Below are 19,361 nucleotides of genomic sequence, written 5' to 3'. Positions count from 1 at the left end.
CCGTCGGGACTTCCGCCAAAATCGGGGACATCCGTCGGGACACCGCAATGACGGACGTCCCGACGGACGTCTCAGAAAGCCGTGGATGTGCGGTGTCCGCAGCCGACGTCCGCGTCCGCTCCTCCCTCGCCTAATGGCGGATGTCCCGGGCAGATGTCCGGCACGCCGGTCCGACGTCCGGCGAGACATCTTCCATTTTGGATGCTAGGGTAACAGATGATCAATGGGAGTCATGTTAAATATACTACATAAATATACTCCTCTCTTCATTACAACACTACATAAATATCCGCGCCGATTCCCAAATATTACATATTTAATGGGACGGAGGGAGTAAATTTTTTGGTTTGTGATTACAATATTCGCATTGGGTATTAGGGTACTCGAATAAACGTGTGGATTGGATATCAGGTGGGAATTTTAGAGTTTTTCAGAACTATGCGTGGAATTCAATTTGTTTATTATTGAATGTACTAATTAATTTTCTGATTTTGATGCTATTAATTTTATTGCAATTAAAATGCATACATTGATAAAAGCCTGCTGAGGAAGAATTATTAGTTACAAAAAGAAATTCAAGGACTCGTTCGACTAGGCCCATATTAGTAGCTGAAACAAGGAATTCGGGCTTTATTTGGATGTTGGGCCAAATTTCAAGTGATTGTAGCTTTATTTGGATGTTGGGCCAATTTCAAGTGATTGTTAGAAATAAATTTGAGGGAATTATACGTAATTCGTCCGTCCTTAACTAACTTATTTTGAAGATTTATCGATGCTTTTGGGTACGAAGCAGCTTTAAATTCTTGAGTAAGCTTTTTCACTTATTGAAATGTCTATAAATTTGTGCGAAATAAATCAATGGGTCCGCTAGTAGACCCGTGGTAATTACTATAAATTTGGGAAATTATTTAGTCTTGTCATTTGATACGTAATTTATTAGGGAATAGATCAATTTTTCATTTTAGCCTAACATAGTAAAAGTAAAAATGAAATATTAATTATTTAACATTTAAACTATGATTGGAAGTAAATTTAATATTTCATGGAGTAGTTGAATGTGCACTATAATTGACATTTCTTGTACCTAAGATTTCAATTAAATAAACTCTCCAAAGATTTCAATACACATCGAGAAAACTGACCAAATTAACCCAAGAATTCCAGATCGATAATCAAAATCATGTCTTTGAACTCTGCCTTGATTTTCCGAAGTTTTCTGTCAAATTGTTGGATCAAATCCCTATATTATCACTCCCTTCTCAATGCTAGTCACCAAATTCGATGCTTTTCTGCTTATCCCAGATTTGATTTCAGCTGTATACGTGAGCCCGATGATGCCATCGATCAATTCCAGAATATGTTGAGAATGCATCCGCCCCCTTCTGTTATTGATTTCACCAAGTTATTGAGTGCTGTGGTCAAGCTAAAGCAATACTGACTTGCACTTCACCTGTTCGACAAAATGCTTCAAAGGGGTGCTCCTGTAAATCACTACACCTTGAGTATTGCGATCGATTGCTTCTGCCGACTGAAAAGACCTGATTTTGGGTTTGCGATTTTAGGCAGTTTCTTCAAGCATGGCTACAAACCAGATGTGGTAACTTTTAACACTCTCATCAAAGGGCTTGTATTGGTCGAAGGATCCCAGAGGTAGCAAAGCTGTGTTGGAAGTTGTCTGCGGAGCAACTGTGCAATCCCGATGAACGTACCTATGGTGCTTTGATTAATGGGTTATGCAAAGTTGGAGGTACTCTTGAGGGAGTGACGAAGCCAAGATTTTTTGCCTGGGGCCCAAAAACTGTTTATAACTGTGAGCTATTTTTTACATTGACATTAATATCCCCGTAAACAACTGCAACATAAGTGGAAGGAATAGTGAGGGATGGAGATGGTAATGAAATAAATACTAGTGATAGAAACTAGAGATATATACAACAACTTTAGTAAAAATCAATCCCGACATCAAAATTGCACAATGTCGTGAAAATGACCGTATTTGCATCTTATATACTATTAATAACATTTTTTATTAACGATTATAAATCGTAAGATCAAATAAAGCATATAATATCATTTTTCACACATATTCATTATTCGAAAGCTTATAGTATCCTTTCGGTAGAGCTCTTCATGTTTTTCGATCAATTTATGTTTCAAATTAACCAAATATTTGTGATTTAAAAAGTAGACTGACAATGTACTTATGTTTTAAAATAATTACTACATTTATCATTCATAAAAAATTTAAAAAATAGACTAGAATAATAACTAATTACTATATTTAAAGTATTAAAAAAAGTTGCCAGAATAATGACTACTATAAATAAAGTACTAAATTAAAAAGTAGACTATAAATAAAGTCTAATATTTAATAAGTGATAAAGCTTTCAAAAGTCTATACAAATGGCATATATTAAGATTCAAGAGTAATTGAAATGAGATGTTTTGAGGAAATAAAATACCACTACTAAAATAAAAAGGAACAAAAACCCTGTTGTTTCTAGGATTTGAACAACTGACTTCAAGAAGGAAAGGGGAATATCAAACCAACTCGACTACCAACATGCTTGTATATCTTAGGAATGTATACTCCATATATAGTAATAATTTCAATAGCTGGGGGCCCAGTGGCCCCCTAGGCCCCAATGTGGCTTCGTCCCTGTCTTGAGGCGCTCGAATTGCTTAGTCGATTGGAAAAAGGAAGTTGCAAACCTAATGTTTATGCTTACGGCATAGTTCTTGATGGTCTGTGAAAAGATAGAAAGGTCGACGAATCCCTCCAACTCTTCTCCACCTTGGGTGATAAGGGGATTTCACCCGATGTTGTAACATATAATTCAATAATTGAAGGGTTATGCAATCATAGTAGAGGGAAGGAGGCTGAAGACATGTTAAGGAAGATGATATCGAATAAAGTCCTCCCAGATGTGGTTACTTGTAGTATTTTTGTGGATGCTCTTTGCCGAGAGGGAAGGATGGAAGAGGCCGAGTATATGCTAGTCGCTATGAAGCAAATTGGTGTTCAACCAAATATTGTTATATAGAATTGATAAAGGGGTATAGTTTGCTGGGAGAAATGGATAAAGCTAGAAAAAATTTTCAACTAGCAGTGAAATCCAGCATCAAGCCTGATGTTAGAAGCTACACTAGCTTGATGAACGGGTATTGTAAAATGGGACGAGATGATGAAGTTTGTTGTCTTTTTACCATGATTCATGCCAATGAGTTAGAGCGAGATGTGATTTCATATAACGTAATGCTGGAGACTTTATTTCATGATGGTCGATGTGAAGAGGGCTTGAAGTTGTTCAAAGAGATGGAAGCTCTACAAGTTTATCCTGATAGAATTAGTTCTGGAATCTTGTTACATGGTTTGTGCAATGCTCATCGTATTGATGAAGCATTTTCCATGTTACGTAGCATGGAAAACAAAGGCATCATTCCAGACATAGTTTCTTATAACATCCTCATTGAAGGATTGTGCAATGATGGTAAACTCAGACAAGCAAAGGATATGTTAAACGAGCTTCCTTCCAGAAATGTGCAGCCTGATGTTATAGCATATACCGGCCTTATTGCTGCAATGTGCAAAGAAGGGCAGATAGAAGAGGCTAAGGATTTGATGGTGCAAATGGTGAAAAAGGGTGCTTTCCCAACAGTGTGACTTACAATATTTATGTTCAAGCTCTTCTGAAAAGGATCAAGATGGACGATGTGATTCTTCTCTTGAGAGAGATGACTACAAGAGGGGGATGCACACTTGGCGCTGCCACCATTTTGATGATGAGTGAGCCACTACGAAGGGAGGATAATGATGGCGTCTATTTGATTTGGTTATGAAACTTTTACCAAAGAAGGTGTAGGTTAATCTAGTTTGAATGATATGTTGTGGTACATGACTAATTATTAATTTAAGAGTGTAAAAGTTCTTATTTGAGTGTTAAACTTCTGTATTTAGATATTGAGTTTAAAAGCTTGAATTGTATTTTTTGATCTAAGACACTACTTAGATATTTGAAGAAATGAATCGCAGTTGGCAGACACGGCAGATGAATAACAGAAAGAGGAGAGGCGGGAAGGCAGAGCTTGTATCAGATGAATAGAAGAACACACTCTTACTTATCGAGACTGATCACTGCGTCAAGGTATTCGATTCGATTAATTGTTAATTATTTGGACCCGCATGGATCCCACTGAACAGAAGCCAAACTGTTGGAAAGAAATCAATCAAGGATCAATTAGGGACCTAGAATTGATATGCACACATTAATGATAATTGATACCAGGGCAAATCCTTACCATGTATAGAAGATCTCATTGTGTATTTAGGTAGCCTCCACTCTTCATTGTAAAAGAGCCATCGAGATGAATAAAAAACTAGCCTTTCAACATGGCATCAGAGCATGCTTTTCGATCCAAATTGGTGAACTCAGAAATTGATTCATCATAGTTCAATACCCTCCTCAAACCTCTGACCAAAAACAGGGCAGAAATCCACAAAAATGTCAGACAACGAAGAAGAGAAACCACACGTAGAAGATACAAGATTAAGGATGAGTAAACAAGTTACTCTCGCAGTCAAACTCAATGGAAATAACTATCCTCTATGGCACAAACTGATGAAGATAGCCATTGGAGGAAGGTGAGCAAATCAGTACATCACAGGCGTACCACAGCCACCAGAACCGGGGACAAAGGGCTACACCGAATGGGAAGAAACCAACATGATCGTATTCTCATGGATAGTCGATAATATCGAAACTGATATTGTCGTGGACTTCGCGCACCACCAAACCGCACAAGCTCTATGGGAGAGTTTGTTCGTCACATTCGCAAGCACCTCCGATCCGTACCTATTGTACGATTTGGAGGAAAATGCGAGTAAGATAGTGCAAGGAGAACAAGGACTCGAGACTTACTGGCGACGTCTCCACAGAATTTGGATAGAGATAGATCGATGCGAAAATCGCCCAATTGATTGCTGCGATAAAGGGGTCGGACAGTTTCGAACCTACATTGGAACAAGACGATTGTTCAAATTCCTCACCGGATTGAATGAGAAATATGACGGAATCCGGCGTGATATCCTCAAAGAGCAACCACTGCCCTCAGCCGAAGTCGCGTACGGACGGGTGAAACGAGAAACTACCCGGCTCAAAATTATGCCGCCAGCAGCTAACAAGGATCCTCCAACCGGCGCGGCGATCGACGATTCATCATTGGGTGGAGTAGGGCTTGGCTTCGCTGCCCGGAATCTACCACAACAACGTCCCAATCATCCTCCACCGCCACGCGCCACCGGACCCAACCGTAGAACATGATTCAAACCGGACAAATAAAAAATGTGGTGCTCCCATTGTGGAAAACAGAAGCATACCAGAGAATCGTGCTTCCTCCTTGTCGGATTTCCCGACTGGTGGGACGAAAATCAAAAGGTGAAGGCCAGATTAGCAATCGGGGTGGAAGAAAGCGGATGCGGTGGATTGTTTCCAATCGGAGGGGGCAACCGCGAGGCCACCAACCCTCGGGGAAGGACCGGAGATGGAGATTCCAGAACCGGATGGGGCGGCTGATGTGGAGAGGCGGACGGGATGATCGGAGAAGCAGCGTTCGCCGAGAGGAAAGGAGGCGGGTCTGGCGTTGGAGGTAACGGATTAGGGTTGTCTAGCCCTAATCCACAAAACTTTTTACAATCAAGTCCTCATATTTTGCCTAAAATACAGAAAGTACCCCACCATTTACAATCTGACCCCCACATAAATTGTTGTATTCAATTTACCCCTCAGCATGTTAAAAACCGAAAAACAGCCCCAACCTTGTCTAAAATATCATATGTGACCCCAAATCCCTTTGCACCCTTAGAAAAAATTTCTACTGCACTTATGGCCCGAAGTATAATTAATTCTAAGGAGATTGGATGGATATTTGATTGCGGGGCCACGGATACGATGCCATATGATAAAAATGATTTTTCTGTGATTAATGAGGCTACAAAAAGTTTGATTCAAACTGCCGACGGGGAACTGACAGACGTTAGTGGAAGTGGGACCATAGAAATTTCACCAACTTTAAAGCTGTCCAACTGCCTTTATGTGCCCAAATTATCCCATAAACTCATGTCCATTAGTCACGTGACTAAGGAGCTCAATTGTACATTACTGATGCATCCCAATTTCTGTGTTTTACAGGATATCAGGACGAGGAGGATAATTGGGCGTGGCACTGAGCGTCAAGGCCTCTACTATGTGGATGAGATTACTCAACAAGGTGGCACCGCGATGCTTGCTCACGGATCTGCTAATCGAGAAGCCTGGTTGTGGCACCGCAGATTGGGACATCCATCCTCGGGTTATCTTAAAATTCTGTTTCCTAAGTTTTCTAAATTTAAAGACATTTCGTGTGAATCTTGTGTTTTGGCGAAAAGCCACAGACAGTCTTTCAAATCTAGCGAGACTCGAGTTAAGAGTATTTTTTCTTTGGTACATGCTGATGTGTGGGGTCCAGCGCCTATTGTTGGTGATCATGGTTTTAAATGTTTTCTCATATTTGTGGATGACTGCACAAGATTAACTTGGGTATATTTTTTGAAAAATAAGTCAGAAATTTTTGAAAAATTTGTCAGTTTCTTCACCTTAATTCAGACGCAGTTCCAAACTTCCATTAAGGTCCTTCGGTCTGATAACGGTAGAGAATTTGTTAATAAGGAAATGGCAGAATTTTTTAAAAGTAAATGCCTCGTTCATCAAACCACTTGCCCTTATACCCCGGAACAGAATGGAGTAGCAGAACGAAAAAATAGATTAATTTTGGAAGTCACCCGAGCCCTGTTTTTTTACTCAAATGTCCCAAAATTTTTGTGGCCTGAAGCTGTTGCTACCGCTGTGTACTTAATCAATCGCCTTCCTATGAAAATTTTGGGTATGCGAACCCCCCTACAGGTTCTTTCAGCCCTTACTACAATTCATGAACCTCTAACTCTTCCCCTTCGAGTTTTTGGATGCTCTGTTTATGTACATATTCCCAAACATGAAAGAAGTAAATTTTCAACGTGTGCTCTTAAGTGTGTTTTTTTTGGGATATGGGACTAACCAGAAAGGGTACCGTTGCTATGACCCAACTTCTAGGAAAATAATAACAACCATGAACTGTAATTTTCTGGAGTGTGAATATTTTTTCCAAGCCCAAACTCGGGGTCAGGGGGAGAGTTGTGATAGTCAGGGGGAGAACCCGAGTGATAACATTAGACCCCTTAGTTGGGCTGTGTCGCCACAATCAGGCAACTCACTGGCGGGACCAACAGAGCGAGCTAGTGTCACCGCCGAGCCGATCCCGTCTACTGTGGAGCCTCCTCAATCACCTACGTCTCAGTTGGATCCTCCTCCAGTGATATCTGAGGTAATTCCTGAAACTAGCTCAGACAGTACAGTTATTACTCCTAATGAGTCTGGTGTAGAAGAGAATACAGCAGTTGACGGTGACACAGGAAGATATGTACTTCCACCGAGGAGCACTCGAGGAATACCAGCAAAGCGCTATAGCCCTGAAAGGACTAGCTCCAAGAGTCGGTATTCTGTGGTAAATCTGGCAAAGGCGAATTTGAGTGAGATGGCAAGGGCGTTTGCAGCAGCCCTCTATGAAGAAGAAGAGCTACCAGGGACAGCAGAGTAAGCCATATGGATTGCTCATTGGAGAGAGGCTATGCTAGTAGAAATGAGGGCCCTGATGAAGAACAAAACATGGGAGGTATGTCTAAAGCCAGATGGAGTCCGCACAGTGGGATGTCGATGGGTCTTCACCATAAAAAGGAGGCCAGATGGATCTATTGAACGGTACAAAACAAGACTGGTGGCGAAAGAATACACCCAAACATATGGAGTCGACTATGCCGAAACATTCTCCCCGGTTGCAAAGATGAGTACCATTCGGGTGTTGTTCTCTATAGCGGCAAACAGAGATTGGCCACTCCACCAGTTTGACGTAACCAATGCATTCCTACATGGTGAACTGTCGAAACCCATCTACATGGAGGCACCGCCGGGTTTTTCAGGGGAATTTGAAGGAGGAAAGGTCTGTAAGCTGAAGAAGACCTTGTATGGACTCAAACAGTCACCACGAGCTTGGTTTGGGAGATTCACGGAGGTAATGAAGAAGTATGGGTACAAGCAAAGCAACTCGGACCACACACTTTTTTTGAAGAAAATGGAAGGAAAGATCACGTGCTTAATTATTTATGTGGACGATATGATACTCACAGGAGATGATGAGGATGAGATCAACCAGTTGAGAAAAAAATTGTTTACTGAATTCCAAATGAAGGACTTGGGCCTACTCATGTATTTCTTGGGAATAGAGGTATTGAGGTCAAGAAAGGGAATCTTTATTAACCAAAGGAAGTATGTACTCGATCTCCTGGCAGAAACCGGGCTACTTGATTGCAAGCCAGCGGACACCCCTATGGTACAGAATCATGGTCTTCAGATAATTGAAGGGGCGGAATCAACCCCTCGCACAAGATACCAGCGCCTAGTAGGGAAGTTGATCTACTTATCCCATACCAGACCTGACATTGCGTATGCAGTTGGAGTGATTATTCAATTCATGCATGCACCCCAAGCTGCTCATTGGGAAGCGGCCTTGAGGATTGTTCGCTACCTAAAGGGAACACCAGGACATGGGATTATGTTTGAAAAACATGGACACCTTGAAATTCATGGTTTCACAGATGCTGATTGGGCTGGAAATCCAAACGATAGAAAGTCGACCGCCGGATACTTCACCTTCGTAGGGGGAAATCTTGTCACTTGGAGGAGCAAGAAGTAAAAGGTAGTGGCTCTATCGAGCACTGAAGCTCAGTTTCTAGGGATTAGGAGTGGGCTGACTGAAATCCTATGGCTAAAAAAGTGAAATGGGATAAACTTTGAGGGACAGACAGAAATGGAAAAATGGGACAAACTTTCAGGGACGGAGGTAGTACATTCTTTCCTTTTAGTCTGTCCCACAAAAATATAATCTTTCTAAATTTTAAAACCTTTTTCTCTCTAATGAGGTGAGGCCTATTCTCTACGAAAAATATTTTAATTATTTTTTCTTTCCACTTCTCTCTTACTTTACCAATTGTGTATTAAATCGTGCTCAACCCTAAACCCTTTTGTTCACAGTATATTGTCCGACTTTAGTAAAAATAATAGAATATGAATAAGATGCATCAGTAAAACCAGTGTTATTACCCGTGCTATGCACGAGACATAAGATTTTCAAATAATAAAGATAAATTCTAAGGTAAGTAGATTAAAAAAAGAGAAGGAAGATAATATAATGATTTTTATAGTTAAGAATATATCTTAATTACAATAAGAAAAACATAGAGATAAAAAGTGTTCGAAATAGTTTTTGTGAAAAATATGTTCCATCCTATAAGAAAGAAAAACTTATCATAAATAGATAGAGAATAATTTTGAAGAACGAATAAAACTAGAAAAATATGACAATTTTTCATAGGCAAAGATAATAATACAATGCTTAAATATTTTATACATAAAAATAAATTAATATATAAATCGAAATGTTTATGTCAATTACTATATAATTTAGATGAAAGTTGCGATGAAGAAGTAACACTTTTATAAGATTTAGAATTGGTTGAAAATTAAGTCGTGAATTTAGAATTTTGGTTATATTTTATATATAAATCACATTTAAAAATTAACATAACACTTTAATCAAAACTAGTTTAGACGTGTTAATTTGGCTCAAATTTTGATGCACAACTCTACGACATTACTTATTAAATGGTTGCTATGACAAATGGTACTTACTTATTAAATTGTGACTCTCAGGTATCGGGCTTGCCAGCGTGTCAGTCCAGGACTCCAGCGGGTTGGGCAGCGGTTGCGCCGCAGCAGCAGGTGTGCTCCATCACGGGTGGTGTGCCCGGCCCCATAACCCCTCCTGCACAGCAGCGTCGCCGCCACTTCCTCTTCATTGCCTCATCTGCCAGCTAACGACGGAGCCATTGCCGGATTCCAAGCGGAATCACACCTGCTATACTGCAATTACAAAATTAGTCCACAAAATGCAATTCAAGTGCATATATTTAAAAGTAATTTTAATCTTATTTAAGAAGTTTGCATTTGATTGGACAAAATCTTCTTCAAGTAGTTTGCATTTGATTGAGCCATTTTTTATCCAATTATTTTTGACATGGCTCTAGACAGTATAGTCATATACCACTCACTTATCCATCTCATTTTCCAGCCAAAAAGGACAAAATTATCATTTCAAACAATTACCACTTTATATTAGTATAGATATGAAAAAACTGTTAAAATGAAATTGGTAGAAAAAGTTCCTTTCTATTGCGTCTCCTACCTATTCTGATCCCTCTCTTTCATGTACTCAAAATACAGTTTTTCCACTATTTATATGAGGTGCGAACCCTAAAACGAAAAAAGGAATTAACAAACGTAAATAGAAAATTAAATTTGAAAAATTGTAATATGATGTTTTTATTCCTCAATCGACCTCCGGTGACCAAAAACTTACCATGCATCAACACTCCAGCGAAATCCAACTTTTCATTCCTTAGTTTGTTTCACAAGTCTTGTGTGAATATCAGGTCATTCTGAGACCGTGACTTTCTAAGCTCGTCAGCTGGAACTACATCATAAAGTGGTATAAGATGGTTAATGAAGCTTATCCATCTCTTTCAGTTTCGAGGAGAGGAATTTAAAGCACTACAATCACATGTGTAGTATAAGATCATGATATTTAGCATATTAATTACTACAATGCTTAAGAATTTAAATTTGGTTGCACTTTTGTTTTATTGGAAAATTGCACTAATTGGCAAATCAAAGAAAAAAAGATTGGCAAATCAAAGAAAAAAAGATTCATTTGACATGTGCCCAACAAAAATAACTTAGATCTGATTTGTTAGTAAAGTTTGATGAAAGAAAACAATGAAGAAAAAGTGGGAAACATCTTTCGAACCGTGAATTTACATAAACTGTAGCTATAACAACAAAAATCATATAATACAAATATTCTCAATTAATTTATCTAAGAATATGAAAAGGAAATGATACTTACTTGCTAAAACATTCACACGGGCTGGCCATCGACCTCGATTTGCAGATGGCGATGGTGGCTGCGCCACTCCGAATCAATGCGTAGTTCCGGACAATCACTTATATATAACCATTCTAATTTATTCGAATCATCCACAGAGGGCAGACGCTTCAACTTGTTGCAATTCCATAGATATAACCTTCTTAAAGATGAGAGGTTCCACAACCATTGGGGCAATTCTTCTACTCCTATATTCTCCAATATTAATATATAAACAGAGGTGAGATGTTGAATTGATTGGGGCAGCCACTCCCAATTTTCCATCCCCTTCAATTCTAAGTCAGTAAGTGAGTTGGAGCATCTTTGCAGCATCCCTTCCACAGTCTCTGCAATGCCAACACTATCCTCTCTTGACCATTCCACACTCACATCTATGCTTAATGTTTTCAAGCTGCTAAGATCCCAACTCTCAACACTACCACTACTACCAGCCTTCAATTTAGGAACACCTCTGATTGTCAAATGTATGAGACGACGAGATGATTTAGCGAGGCAGTCAATTAGCATTGGTAGATTCTTTAGCCTCCTTAATCCTTCCAATGCAAGTTCCTCAATTGTAGGGGCCCACGACTCGAGCATTTCACACGGCAATTCCATCAGCTCTCCGCACCTTTCAATACTCAGCCTACGAAGAATCCCCTGTGATTGTCGTGCTCCGCCACTTGGATTCCCAATCGACTTCAGATTCTCACAATAAAAAATAAACAAATTCTCCAAAGAATGGAGGGTGTTCAAGCCATTTGGTAATTCTCTCAAAACACGACATTTTGATATATACAAATATGAGAGATCCTGATTGTTATGAAAAAACCATTGCAGACATTCCAATCTATCTAACTCTTCTATTTTGAGTGATGTTAAATGATTGGACGAAGCATTTATGAACCTCACCTTCTTCAATTTTTTCAAAGAAAGAGACTTGAGATTAGGCAAGTGCTCCAGCGTTGGGATTTCCTCTATTTCTGAGCACTCCACGAGTTTTATTTTAATCAAGTTGGGAAGCGGTACCCAAGAGCAATGAGGCCAATCACGTACTGCCATCTTCTCAGTCCATGTTGGAAATCTTTTTCCTTTGAATCCTGAAATCTTCAACTTCTTCAGATTTGGATGAGGTTGGAGGCCTTCCAACACACTCTCATCGTTTCTTTCATTTTCTCTATCATCACTCCACGCATACGCCAAATCAAATAAGTTTGGTTTCTGAAATATATTTGCTTTCTGAGCCTCTTCCTTATCAGGCACCATCTCCAGATCTTTAATCTCTAGTGATCCTTTGAGATTATTCAAACTTCCGAGCTCTTCAATTTGGAAGCCCTTCTCTTTGCCTACTGTGAAGTAAGGGAGTGTACGAAGACTAGTTAATCTCCCAATCTCCTCTGGCAACTTTGTATGAGAATAGATATGAAGATGCCTTAAGTTAAACATATGCTTCAACGTACTTGGCAGATTCTCTAACTCCCGGCATGCTCTTAATGTTTGCAAGTGATGGAGTTTACCAATCCACTTGGGCAACTTGTTAATATATGTATCTGAAATATTCAGATTTCTCAAATGTACCAACTCCCTAACTGAATCGGGCAGCTCTTTATAATCAACCGAAAGAGTCAGATTATGCAGACATTCAAAGTTTGACAACTTCGCATCAAAAGTTTCACAATCCAAGAATACTGTGCGCAAATGCTTAGCCACTTTTTCCGGAATAGGACTTGATTCTTGGTTGAGAAACATGTATCGAAATGGAGTGCTACCATCTTCATTATTGGATAAGACAGAAGATGCAAGATCATGCACCAGATCATGCATCACACACTCTGAAGCATTTCCATAATCATCACTCATTTGAATTTGCAACAAAGAGTTCTGTAGAAGCACATTAAAATACATGTCGCCCACGGACTCCATGTCATTTCTTCGGCTTGGTTGAAGAAACCCTTCTGCCATCCATAGTTCAATCAACTCCTCCTTCCGAATTTTCCGACCTTTGGGGAAAACCGAACAAAACGTGAAGCACTTCTTGAGCGATGGTAAAGACAAGTGATCAAAACTCAATATCAATATTTTTGAGATATTTTGACCTTCTTCGTCATCTGAAATCCAAGTTTCATTGATGGAGCGCCACTCTTCTTCGGACTTACAGCGAAGCACTCCTCCGACTACATTGGCAGCTAAAGGCAAACCCCGACATCTTTTAGCAATCTTTCTTCCAACCATCTCAAATCCGGATGGAACTTCACCATTCTTATCAAAAGTTTTGGCCTTGATTATGGACCAACAGTCTTCATCTGATAAGCCATTCAAATGATGAATATGAAATGGGTTAACAGTAGAAGCAACTTTTTCACTCCTGGTAGTGATCAAAATGCCATTTCCCGTAGTGGAAGTAACTCCAGACATGGAATTTATAAAGTCTTCCCACATTTGAACATCTTCATTCCAGACATCATCAAGAACAAGAATATAAGTTTTAGAATTGAGAACTTCTTTAAGCCTTTTCAGGATAACTTCCTTGATCTCAACTCTATCACCAGTATTTGAAGTCAACGTTGAATAGATTTTGTTGAAAAGACTGATTGGATCAAAAGTTTGGGAAACATGAACCCAAATAAGTGATCCAAATCGAGCCTTTAAGCTTTCATGGTTAAAGACATTCCTAGTCAACGTAGTCTTCCCCATACCCCCCATTCCGACAAGAGCAACCATGGAAAAGATCCGATCACCTTGGATCTGAGTGAGCATGTGAACTAGTTTAGGCACATCATCATCTCTTCCAATGAAGATTGGATCAAGACTGACCGAATCCGTCTCAATGGAAGTATGAGTAATAGCAACAGGTGCACTCACGACCATGCTTTGAATGCCAAGCTCTGTTGCCGTTTTCTTCATACGCTCAAAAGTAGCATTGATTTGTTTGATCGTGTGAGCCATATCACGCCGATGCAAAATGCCATTAAATGATGAGAAGCATGAGAGTACGGAGTACCTTATCCTTGCCTTTGGGAGTCTTCATTTTCTTCACTTTTTTGTGGAGAAGATGATAGCTGAGTTCATCCAAGACATTGTCAGCATCGAAAGCCACGGCTTCAAGCTCCCTCAACCAGATCTTGACAGCATCTTGGGTGATGGATTTCTTCTCAGCGTCATTCAAGTAGGCTTGAATCGTCCCCAAAGTACTCTGCAGCTGCTGGGCATCTTCATCGAGACCTCGAAGAAGAGAGTACTCATCCTTGAAAAGGTTGATCAGGTTTTGGACAAGAACATCAATGGCTGCTGAAGACACTCCTTCCATGGTTAGCAGAAATGGATTTAGAGAGAGAAAATGGTTGAAAGTTTATCTTTGAAGATGAAGAATGTGGGTAAACTTTTGGATGGTATGCTAATAATATTCTCACTCCTGCATTATGATTCTCACTCATCAAATTATCAGTTATTCCCACCACTTTTGCTTTTTTCTCTCTCAACCATAAAGCAAAGTGATATAAAGTTATAAAAGCAAAAGGGAAACAACTCATGTTTGATTCTTTTCTTGACTAAATCAATACAATCTTCCTTCACAGTTATCTTTGGAGATGAAGAATGGTTGATGTGAAAATTGTGGATGATATGCAATTGCACTGTATTGTATTGGAGTTCCTTTTTTCTCCTTCAAAAACTTGTAATTAAACTTACTATCTCAAATGGAAATAAAATTAGAAGTATAAATATGAATCAAAATTAAATGGTCCGAACACATTATTATGTGGTCTGTAAAATTATACCCCCTCTGTCAATATAGGCAATGGGTATAGCACGAGAATTAAGACAGTTAGTCAATTTCCTCATTTTCACTATATAGTTGTCATTGTTTCTTTGTCACTTAGTTGGTGGAATAGTTTGTCTTTTGATTTATTGATGATATATATTTTCATAACTGGACACAATCCTATCTTTTCTACACTTTGTAATTAGAAGCAATCAGTTGTGTTTTGTTTTTTTATAATAATGAAATCTATGTTACTTTTCTTATATTCAAGTTCAATTCATTCAACATTCATGATTAACGTCTGAAAACGACTTTACACTTTAAATTTGTTTGAAATGATTATATCATTATGTTTATTATAAGTACTACTCATTTTTATAGAAGTAATTAATTTCTCATACTTTTGTCTATTCTTAGCTGAAAAATATTGCAAGGCAAGCGATAAGAAGGTTGGGCATTTTAATAAATCAAAATTATTCTCTATTTTTGTTTTTTATTTACAGGTACCTCGTATCTTAGGACTAAAAAGTACTAATTGATTTTGAAATTTTTTTCCTAAATATTAGTCTGAAACTGTTTGCTTGACACTTGTTCATTCGTATCCTTTCAATCTATATAAACACATTTTAAAAATAGATGTGTTTACGAAGAGTCTTATCTAATAAATATCAATGAAAATCGGGAAAATTTAAGTTTTACGCGTGAGACACCGACTAAGGTTAAAGCCTAATAACATCATTGCGCAAACTGATAGGTGATGTGTAACAAAATTTGATCTATCTTGTGTAAGTTAGTCGATTTAATGTGACATAATTATATCATGCTCTAACACCTGTTAATTAACCAATTAGCACTATATACCATTTATTAAATTTGAATTATAAAATTTCATGACTCTAGTATTATTATTAATATGAATCATCTCAAGCTGTACAAAATACAAAACACTTTTACAATTTAGCTGCTATTTTTGACCATATAATATCTATCACTTGTGCTTCAAGGTTCAGATGTATTGGCTTGTCAAGTACTATCACATGTCCTTATACTATATACTAAGAAGATATTTTATATATTTTGTGTCAAATATCCCATGTCCTTATAATTAATCGGAAGATATTTATATAGCGTCTAATCGCTTTTATTTTAGCTTTTTCTCTTTTGCTATCATATTTTCTAGATAATATTCAACGAAAATAGACCAGCTCGTTTTTTTTCTTATTCAAATACCCCATGACAAAGATATAATTTTGACTCTTTTTCAACACTAAACGTCGTTTTGACTCATAAATGCAATGTTAAGAAATCATTTGTCGGTATAAATGTAACCGAATCAATGTTTTAAAAACCGGACCGGCAAGCGAACCGGCGTCATTATTGGTTCACTGGTTCAACCGGTTCACTGATCGAACCATTAGTTGAACCGGAATACTGTTTATATATATATTTATTTATTTATTTATTTATTTATTTAGTAGTAAATAATAAAATTTAATTAAATATTTTATCAATAAATATTATAGTATTATACATTTAATAGTATTATTATAGAAAACAAGTCTTGTACTAGTATATTAGAATATTTAATGACGTTAAGTTTAAATACAATAATAAGTTATAATACACAATATAAAAAACTAGTATTAAACTCTATGTATAATTATAAACTCCTATATTATAAAACATTAGTGATTGTAAAAGTATAATTAAAATATAAGAAATATATTATAATTAGCAATTTCTTAAAAGAATATATAAAATTAAAATCAATTATCTTAAAAGAATATAAAATTAAAAAGAATATATTTTTAGTGAATGATAGAATTTTATTAAATATAATTAAAAAGAATTTTATTAACTTTTTATCAACAAATATAATTAAATATATAAATTATACTAGTAGTAAGTTGTGGTAAATAAAAAATTTAATATTTATGTATAAAAATAAATAAGTTCATAGTATTATTTTCAAAAAGTAATGCGGTAAAATATTATTATACACAAAGATATATGAATAAACATAAATTTAATAGTAGATACTCTTAGTATATAATCAAATAGTAGTAAACTTTTAATATAATTAATCACATATTCTTAATATACATATATACGTATTAAACACGGATTATTAGTTTATATAGATAAAATATTTTGTGTTTAACATATGAAAATAACTTATGTTCATATTACTACCAAGAAGTCCTTGTGGTGTAGTGGTAGAATTGTTGGTAAGTTCACCGGGAGGTCTTGAATTCGACCCCTATCAAAGCCAAAATTTTAGAATAAAATTTTGAAAAGCATTTGAACCGGTTCCCGGCCAGACCGGTCCGGCCGGCCGGTTTCGGCAGTTCATGGCGGTTGAACATGTCACTGGTTTTATAGTGCTAACCGGACCGGACCACCGACCGGTTCGCGGTTGAATAGATCGAACCGGCCGGTCCGGTCCGGTTTTTAAAACATTGAGTCGAATTAAATCGAGACTAATATCATTATACTAAATGTAACTCGATGTTTGATTCCTTGCATTTAAAATAGGATAATATCAATTTAAACTAAGAATACTGATCAATGAAAATTGAATATTAAATTATGAAGTTTTAATATTTTAAAATTATTTTATCCGTGTATAGAATATGTCCTTCGTGCTACGTTCATGAAATTAAAGCATCTTATTTCATTAAAATATTTTTTTTTATTTCTTTCTTATTTAAACTAAGTAACACCATTCTGAATATCACCCGTATTATTTTCTTAATATGATAAGATAAGAAAAGTTCAAACGTTTTCATTTAATATAACTGAAAAAAATCAAACTTAATACATCGTTCGGTTATTATAACTTTATTATATAATTATTCATCTATGATTAAGTTATTAACTTATGAAATTATTTTAATTAAAATAAAATAACTAAAACTTATTATCATATAAATTATCTATTCAGATTAAGATTAAGTTATGAGATTTAATTTTACAATTGATTTGCTTTCCAATATTGCTCGTGTATGAAATCCTTTACTAAATTACACTTCACAATTGATGACAAATTTCAATTTGATTACCTTAATCCAATATCCACCAATACTAAATTACACTTCACAATTGATGACAAATTTCAATTTGATTACCTTAATCCAATATCCACCAATATTAGAGTGTCCATGGACACTCTCTCCCACCGTCGGCCCCCTTTAGCGTCCTCGCCGCGGCTCGTCGGCTCCGTGCAATAGGAGCCACCGCCCCCCCCTTCGCACACAACAGCATGCCCGCAGCTCCATCCGCCGGCCTGTGTGCCCTCGTCCACGCAATAGGGAGCCGCGGCACCACCGATATTGTGGACAATCTTAGAGCATCCACTATAAGGTGGACTCTTCCAATTGCCCTGCCACTTTTTTGTCCACAACCACTTCTTATTTGTCCGCGCCCACAAAAAAAAGTGTCTGCGGCAATAGTGGACACTTTTTGTAGTCACTTTTCATTTTATTTTATTTTTTGTATATTTTAATTCAATTATAATTAAAATTATCGGAATGTAAATAATTAGAAAATGAGTTAACAAATATCCGTTGTATTACGGAAACGGTAAAATTATACAACGAACATTTAAAAAAATACACATAAAAACTCCGCCACTGTCTACTCGGTGGTGGAGTCGGATTCCGCCTCCTCTTCTCCACCGCCTCCCCCGCTGCCGCTCGCTGCCCCCCCTCGCCGCTGCCCCAACCCCAGACAACCCCAGTTGATCCTTGATCCTACACATGAGCGCGTAGTATATATCCTTGGTGATCGGGTCGGTTGCGGTCTCGTAGAAACGGCAGTTTTCTTGCAGTTGTTTCATCAACAGCACATCAAGGTTCCTTTGCAAGACTGCGTGGGGACCAATGCCCACAGAGTGCGGTATAGGGGCGGGCTGCGAGATGCGCGATCCAGACGTGGCCAACGAAAGGCGGGAGGAACCTGCAACCACTCTAGCGTTTCGGATAGAGGCATGTTGGCCCGGAGGGCGTGGGCGCCTAAAGTGTGTAGCCGAAGGGCTCTTGCCTGTGGGCGCCTAAAGTGTGTAGCCGCTGCCGCTGCTGTAGTCCCCGGCTATGTTGTGTCTAGTTCGCTTCGCCCCAGGAGTTGTCCCCCTCTCCTCTGCACAGATGGCCTTGAATTTCGGGCAGTTCTCGAGAATGAGATACTCCTCCCAGGAGTTGAACTTCGGATAGCCTTCAGTGTTGAATTAGGACATAGACAGTGCCTTCACGTCGGCTTCGCTTCGGCCACTCTCAGCAGTGAGCAGGTTGTTCTCGTATATGCCCGCAAACTTCTTGGTGGCTCTCAGAATCCTACACCACTTTTTGCGGAGATGTTCCGCGTCACCCGATTTGGCACTTCTCGGCTTGAACTCGTTGTATGCCAACAGGACGCGCTTCCAAAAGCTCGGTTCGGTCTGATCGGTGCCCATTATGGGGTCCTATGTGACGGCATCTCACGCCCTCGCCACAGCAAT

The 19,361-nt window shown here is 38.1% G+C and overlaps 1 protein-coding gene and 2 pseudogenes across 7 annotated transcripts; 2 read left to right on the top strand and 1 right to left on the bottom strand.

The window, feature by feature from the left end:
- The first annotated feature begins 1,024 nt into the window (after positions 1–1,024).
- On the top strand, positions 1,025–1,848 carry LOC121773672 (annotated as a pseudogene).
- On the bottom strand, positions 1,715–14,054 carry LOC121773670 (disease resistance protein RGA2-like). Of its 7 annotated transcripts, none has more exons than XM_042170574.1 (6): positions 11,089–14,054; positions 10,543–10,656; positions 9,816–10,046; positions 4,300–4,471; positions 4,120–4,209; positions 1,724–1,852 (listed from the first exon to the last, which is right to left on the bottom strand). In XM_042170574.1, the coding sequence occupies exon 1, from the start codon at positions 14,050–14,052 to the stop codon at positions 11,101–11,103; it is 2,952 nt and encodes a 983-aa protein (XP_042026508.1). In that variant the 5' UTR covers positions 14,053–14,054; the 3' UTR covers positions 1,724–1,852; positions 4,120–4,209; positions 4,300–4,471; positions 9,816–10,046; positions 10,543–10,656; positions 11,089–11,100. The 7 variants fall into 7 exon arrangements, with proteins under 7 accessions (XP_042026507.1, XP_042026512.1, XP_042026508.1 ...); XM_042170577.1 differs by lacking the exon at positions 1,724–1,852 and adding an exon at positions 10,369–10,436 and having other exon boundaries at positions 3,911–4,209; positions 9,816–10,038; XM_042170573.1 differs by lacking the exon at positions 4,120–4,209 and having other exon boundaries at positions 1,715–1,852.
- On the top strand, positions 1,867–3,856 carry LOC121773671 (annotated as a pseudogene).
- Positions 14,055–19,361: the final 5,307 nt, after the last annotated feature.

Source organism: Salvia splendens, chromosome 17 (genome assembly GCF_004379255.2).
Source record: "Salvia splendens isolate huo1 chromosome 17, SspV2, whole genome shotgun sequence".
NCBI lineage: Eukaryota > Viridiplantae > Streptophyta > Magnoliopsida > Lamiales > Lamiaceae > Salvia > Salvia splendens.
Note: the sequence above shows the minus strand (reverse complement) of the source record. Positions and strands in the feature narration are given on the sequence as shown.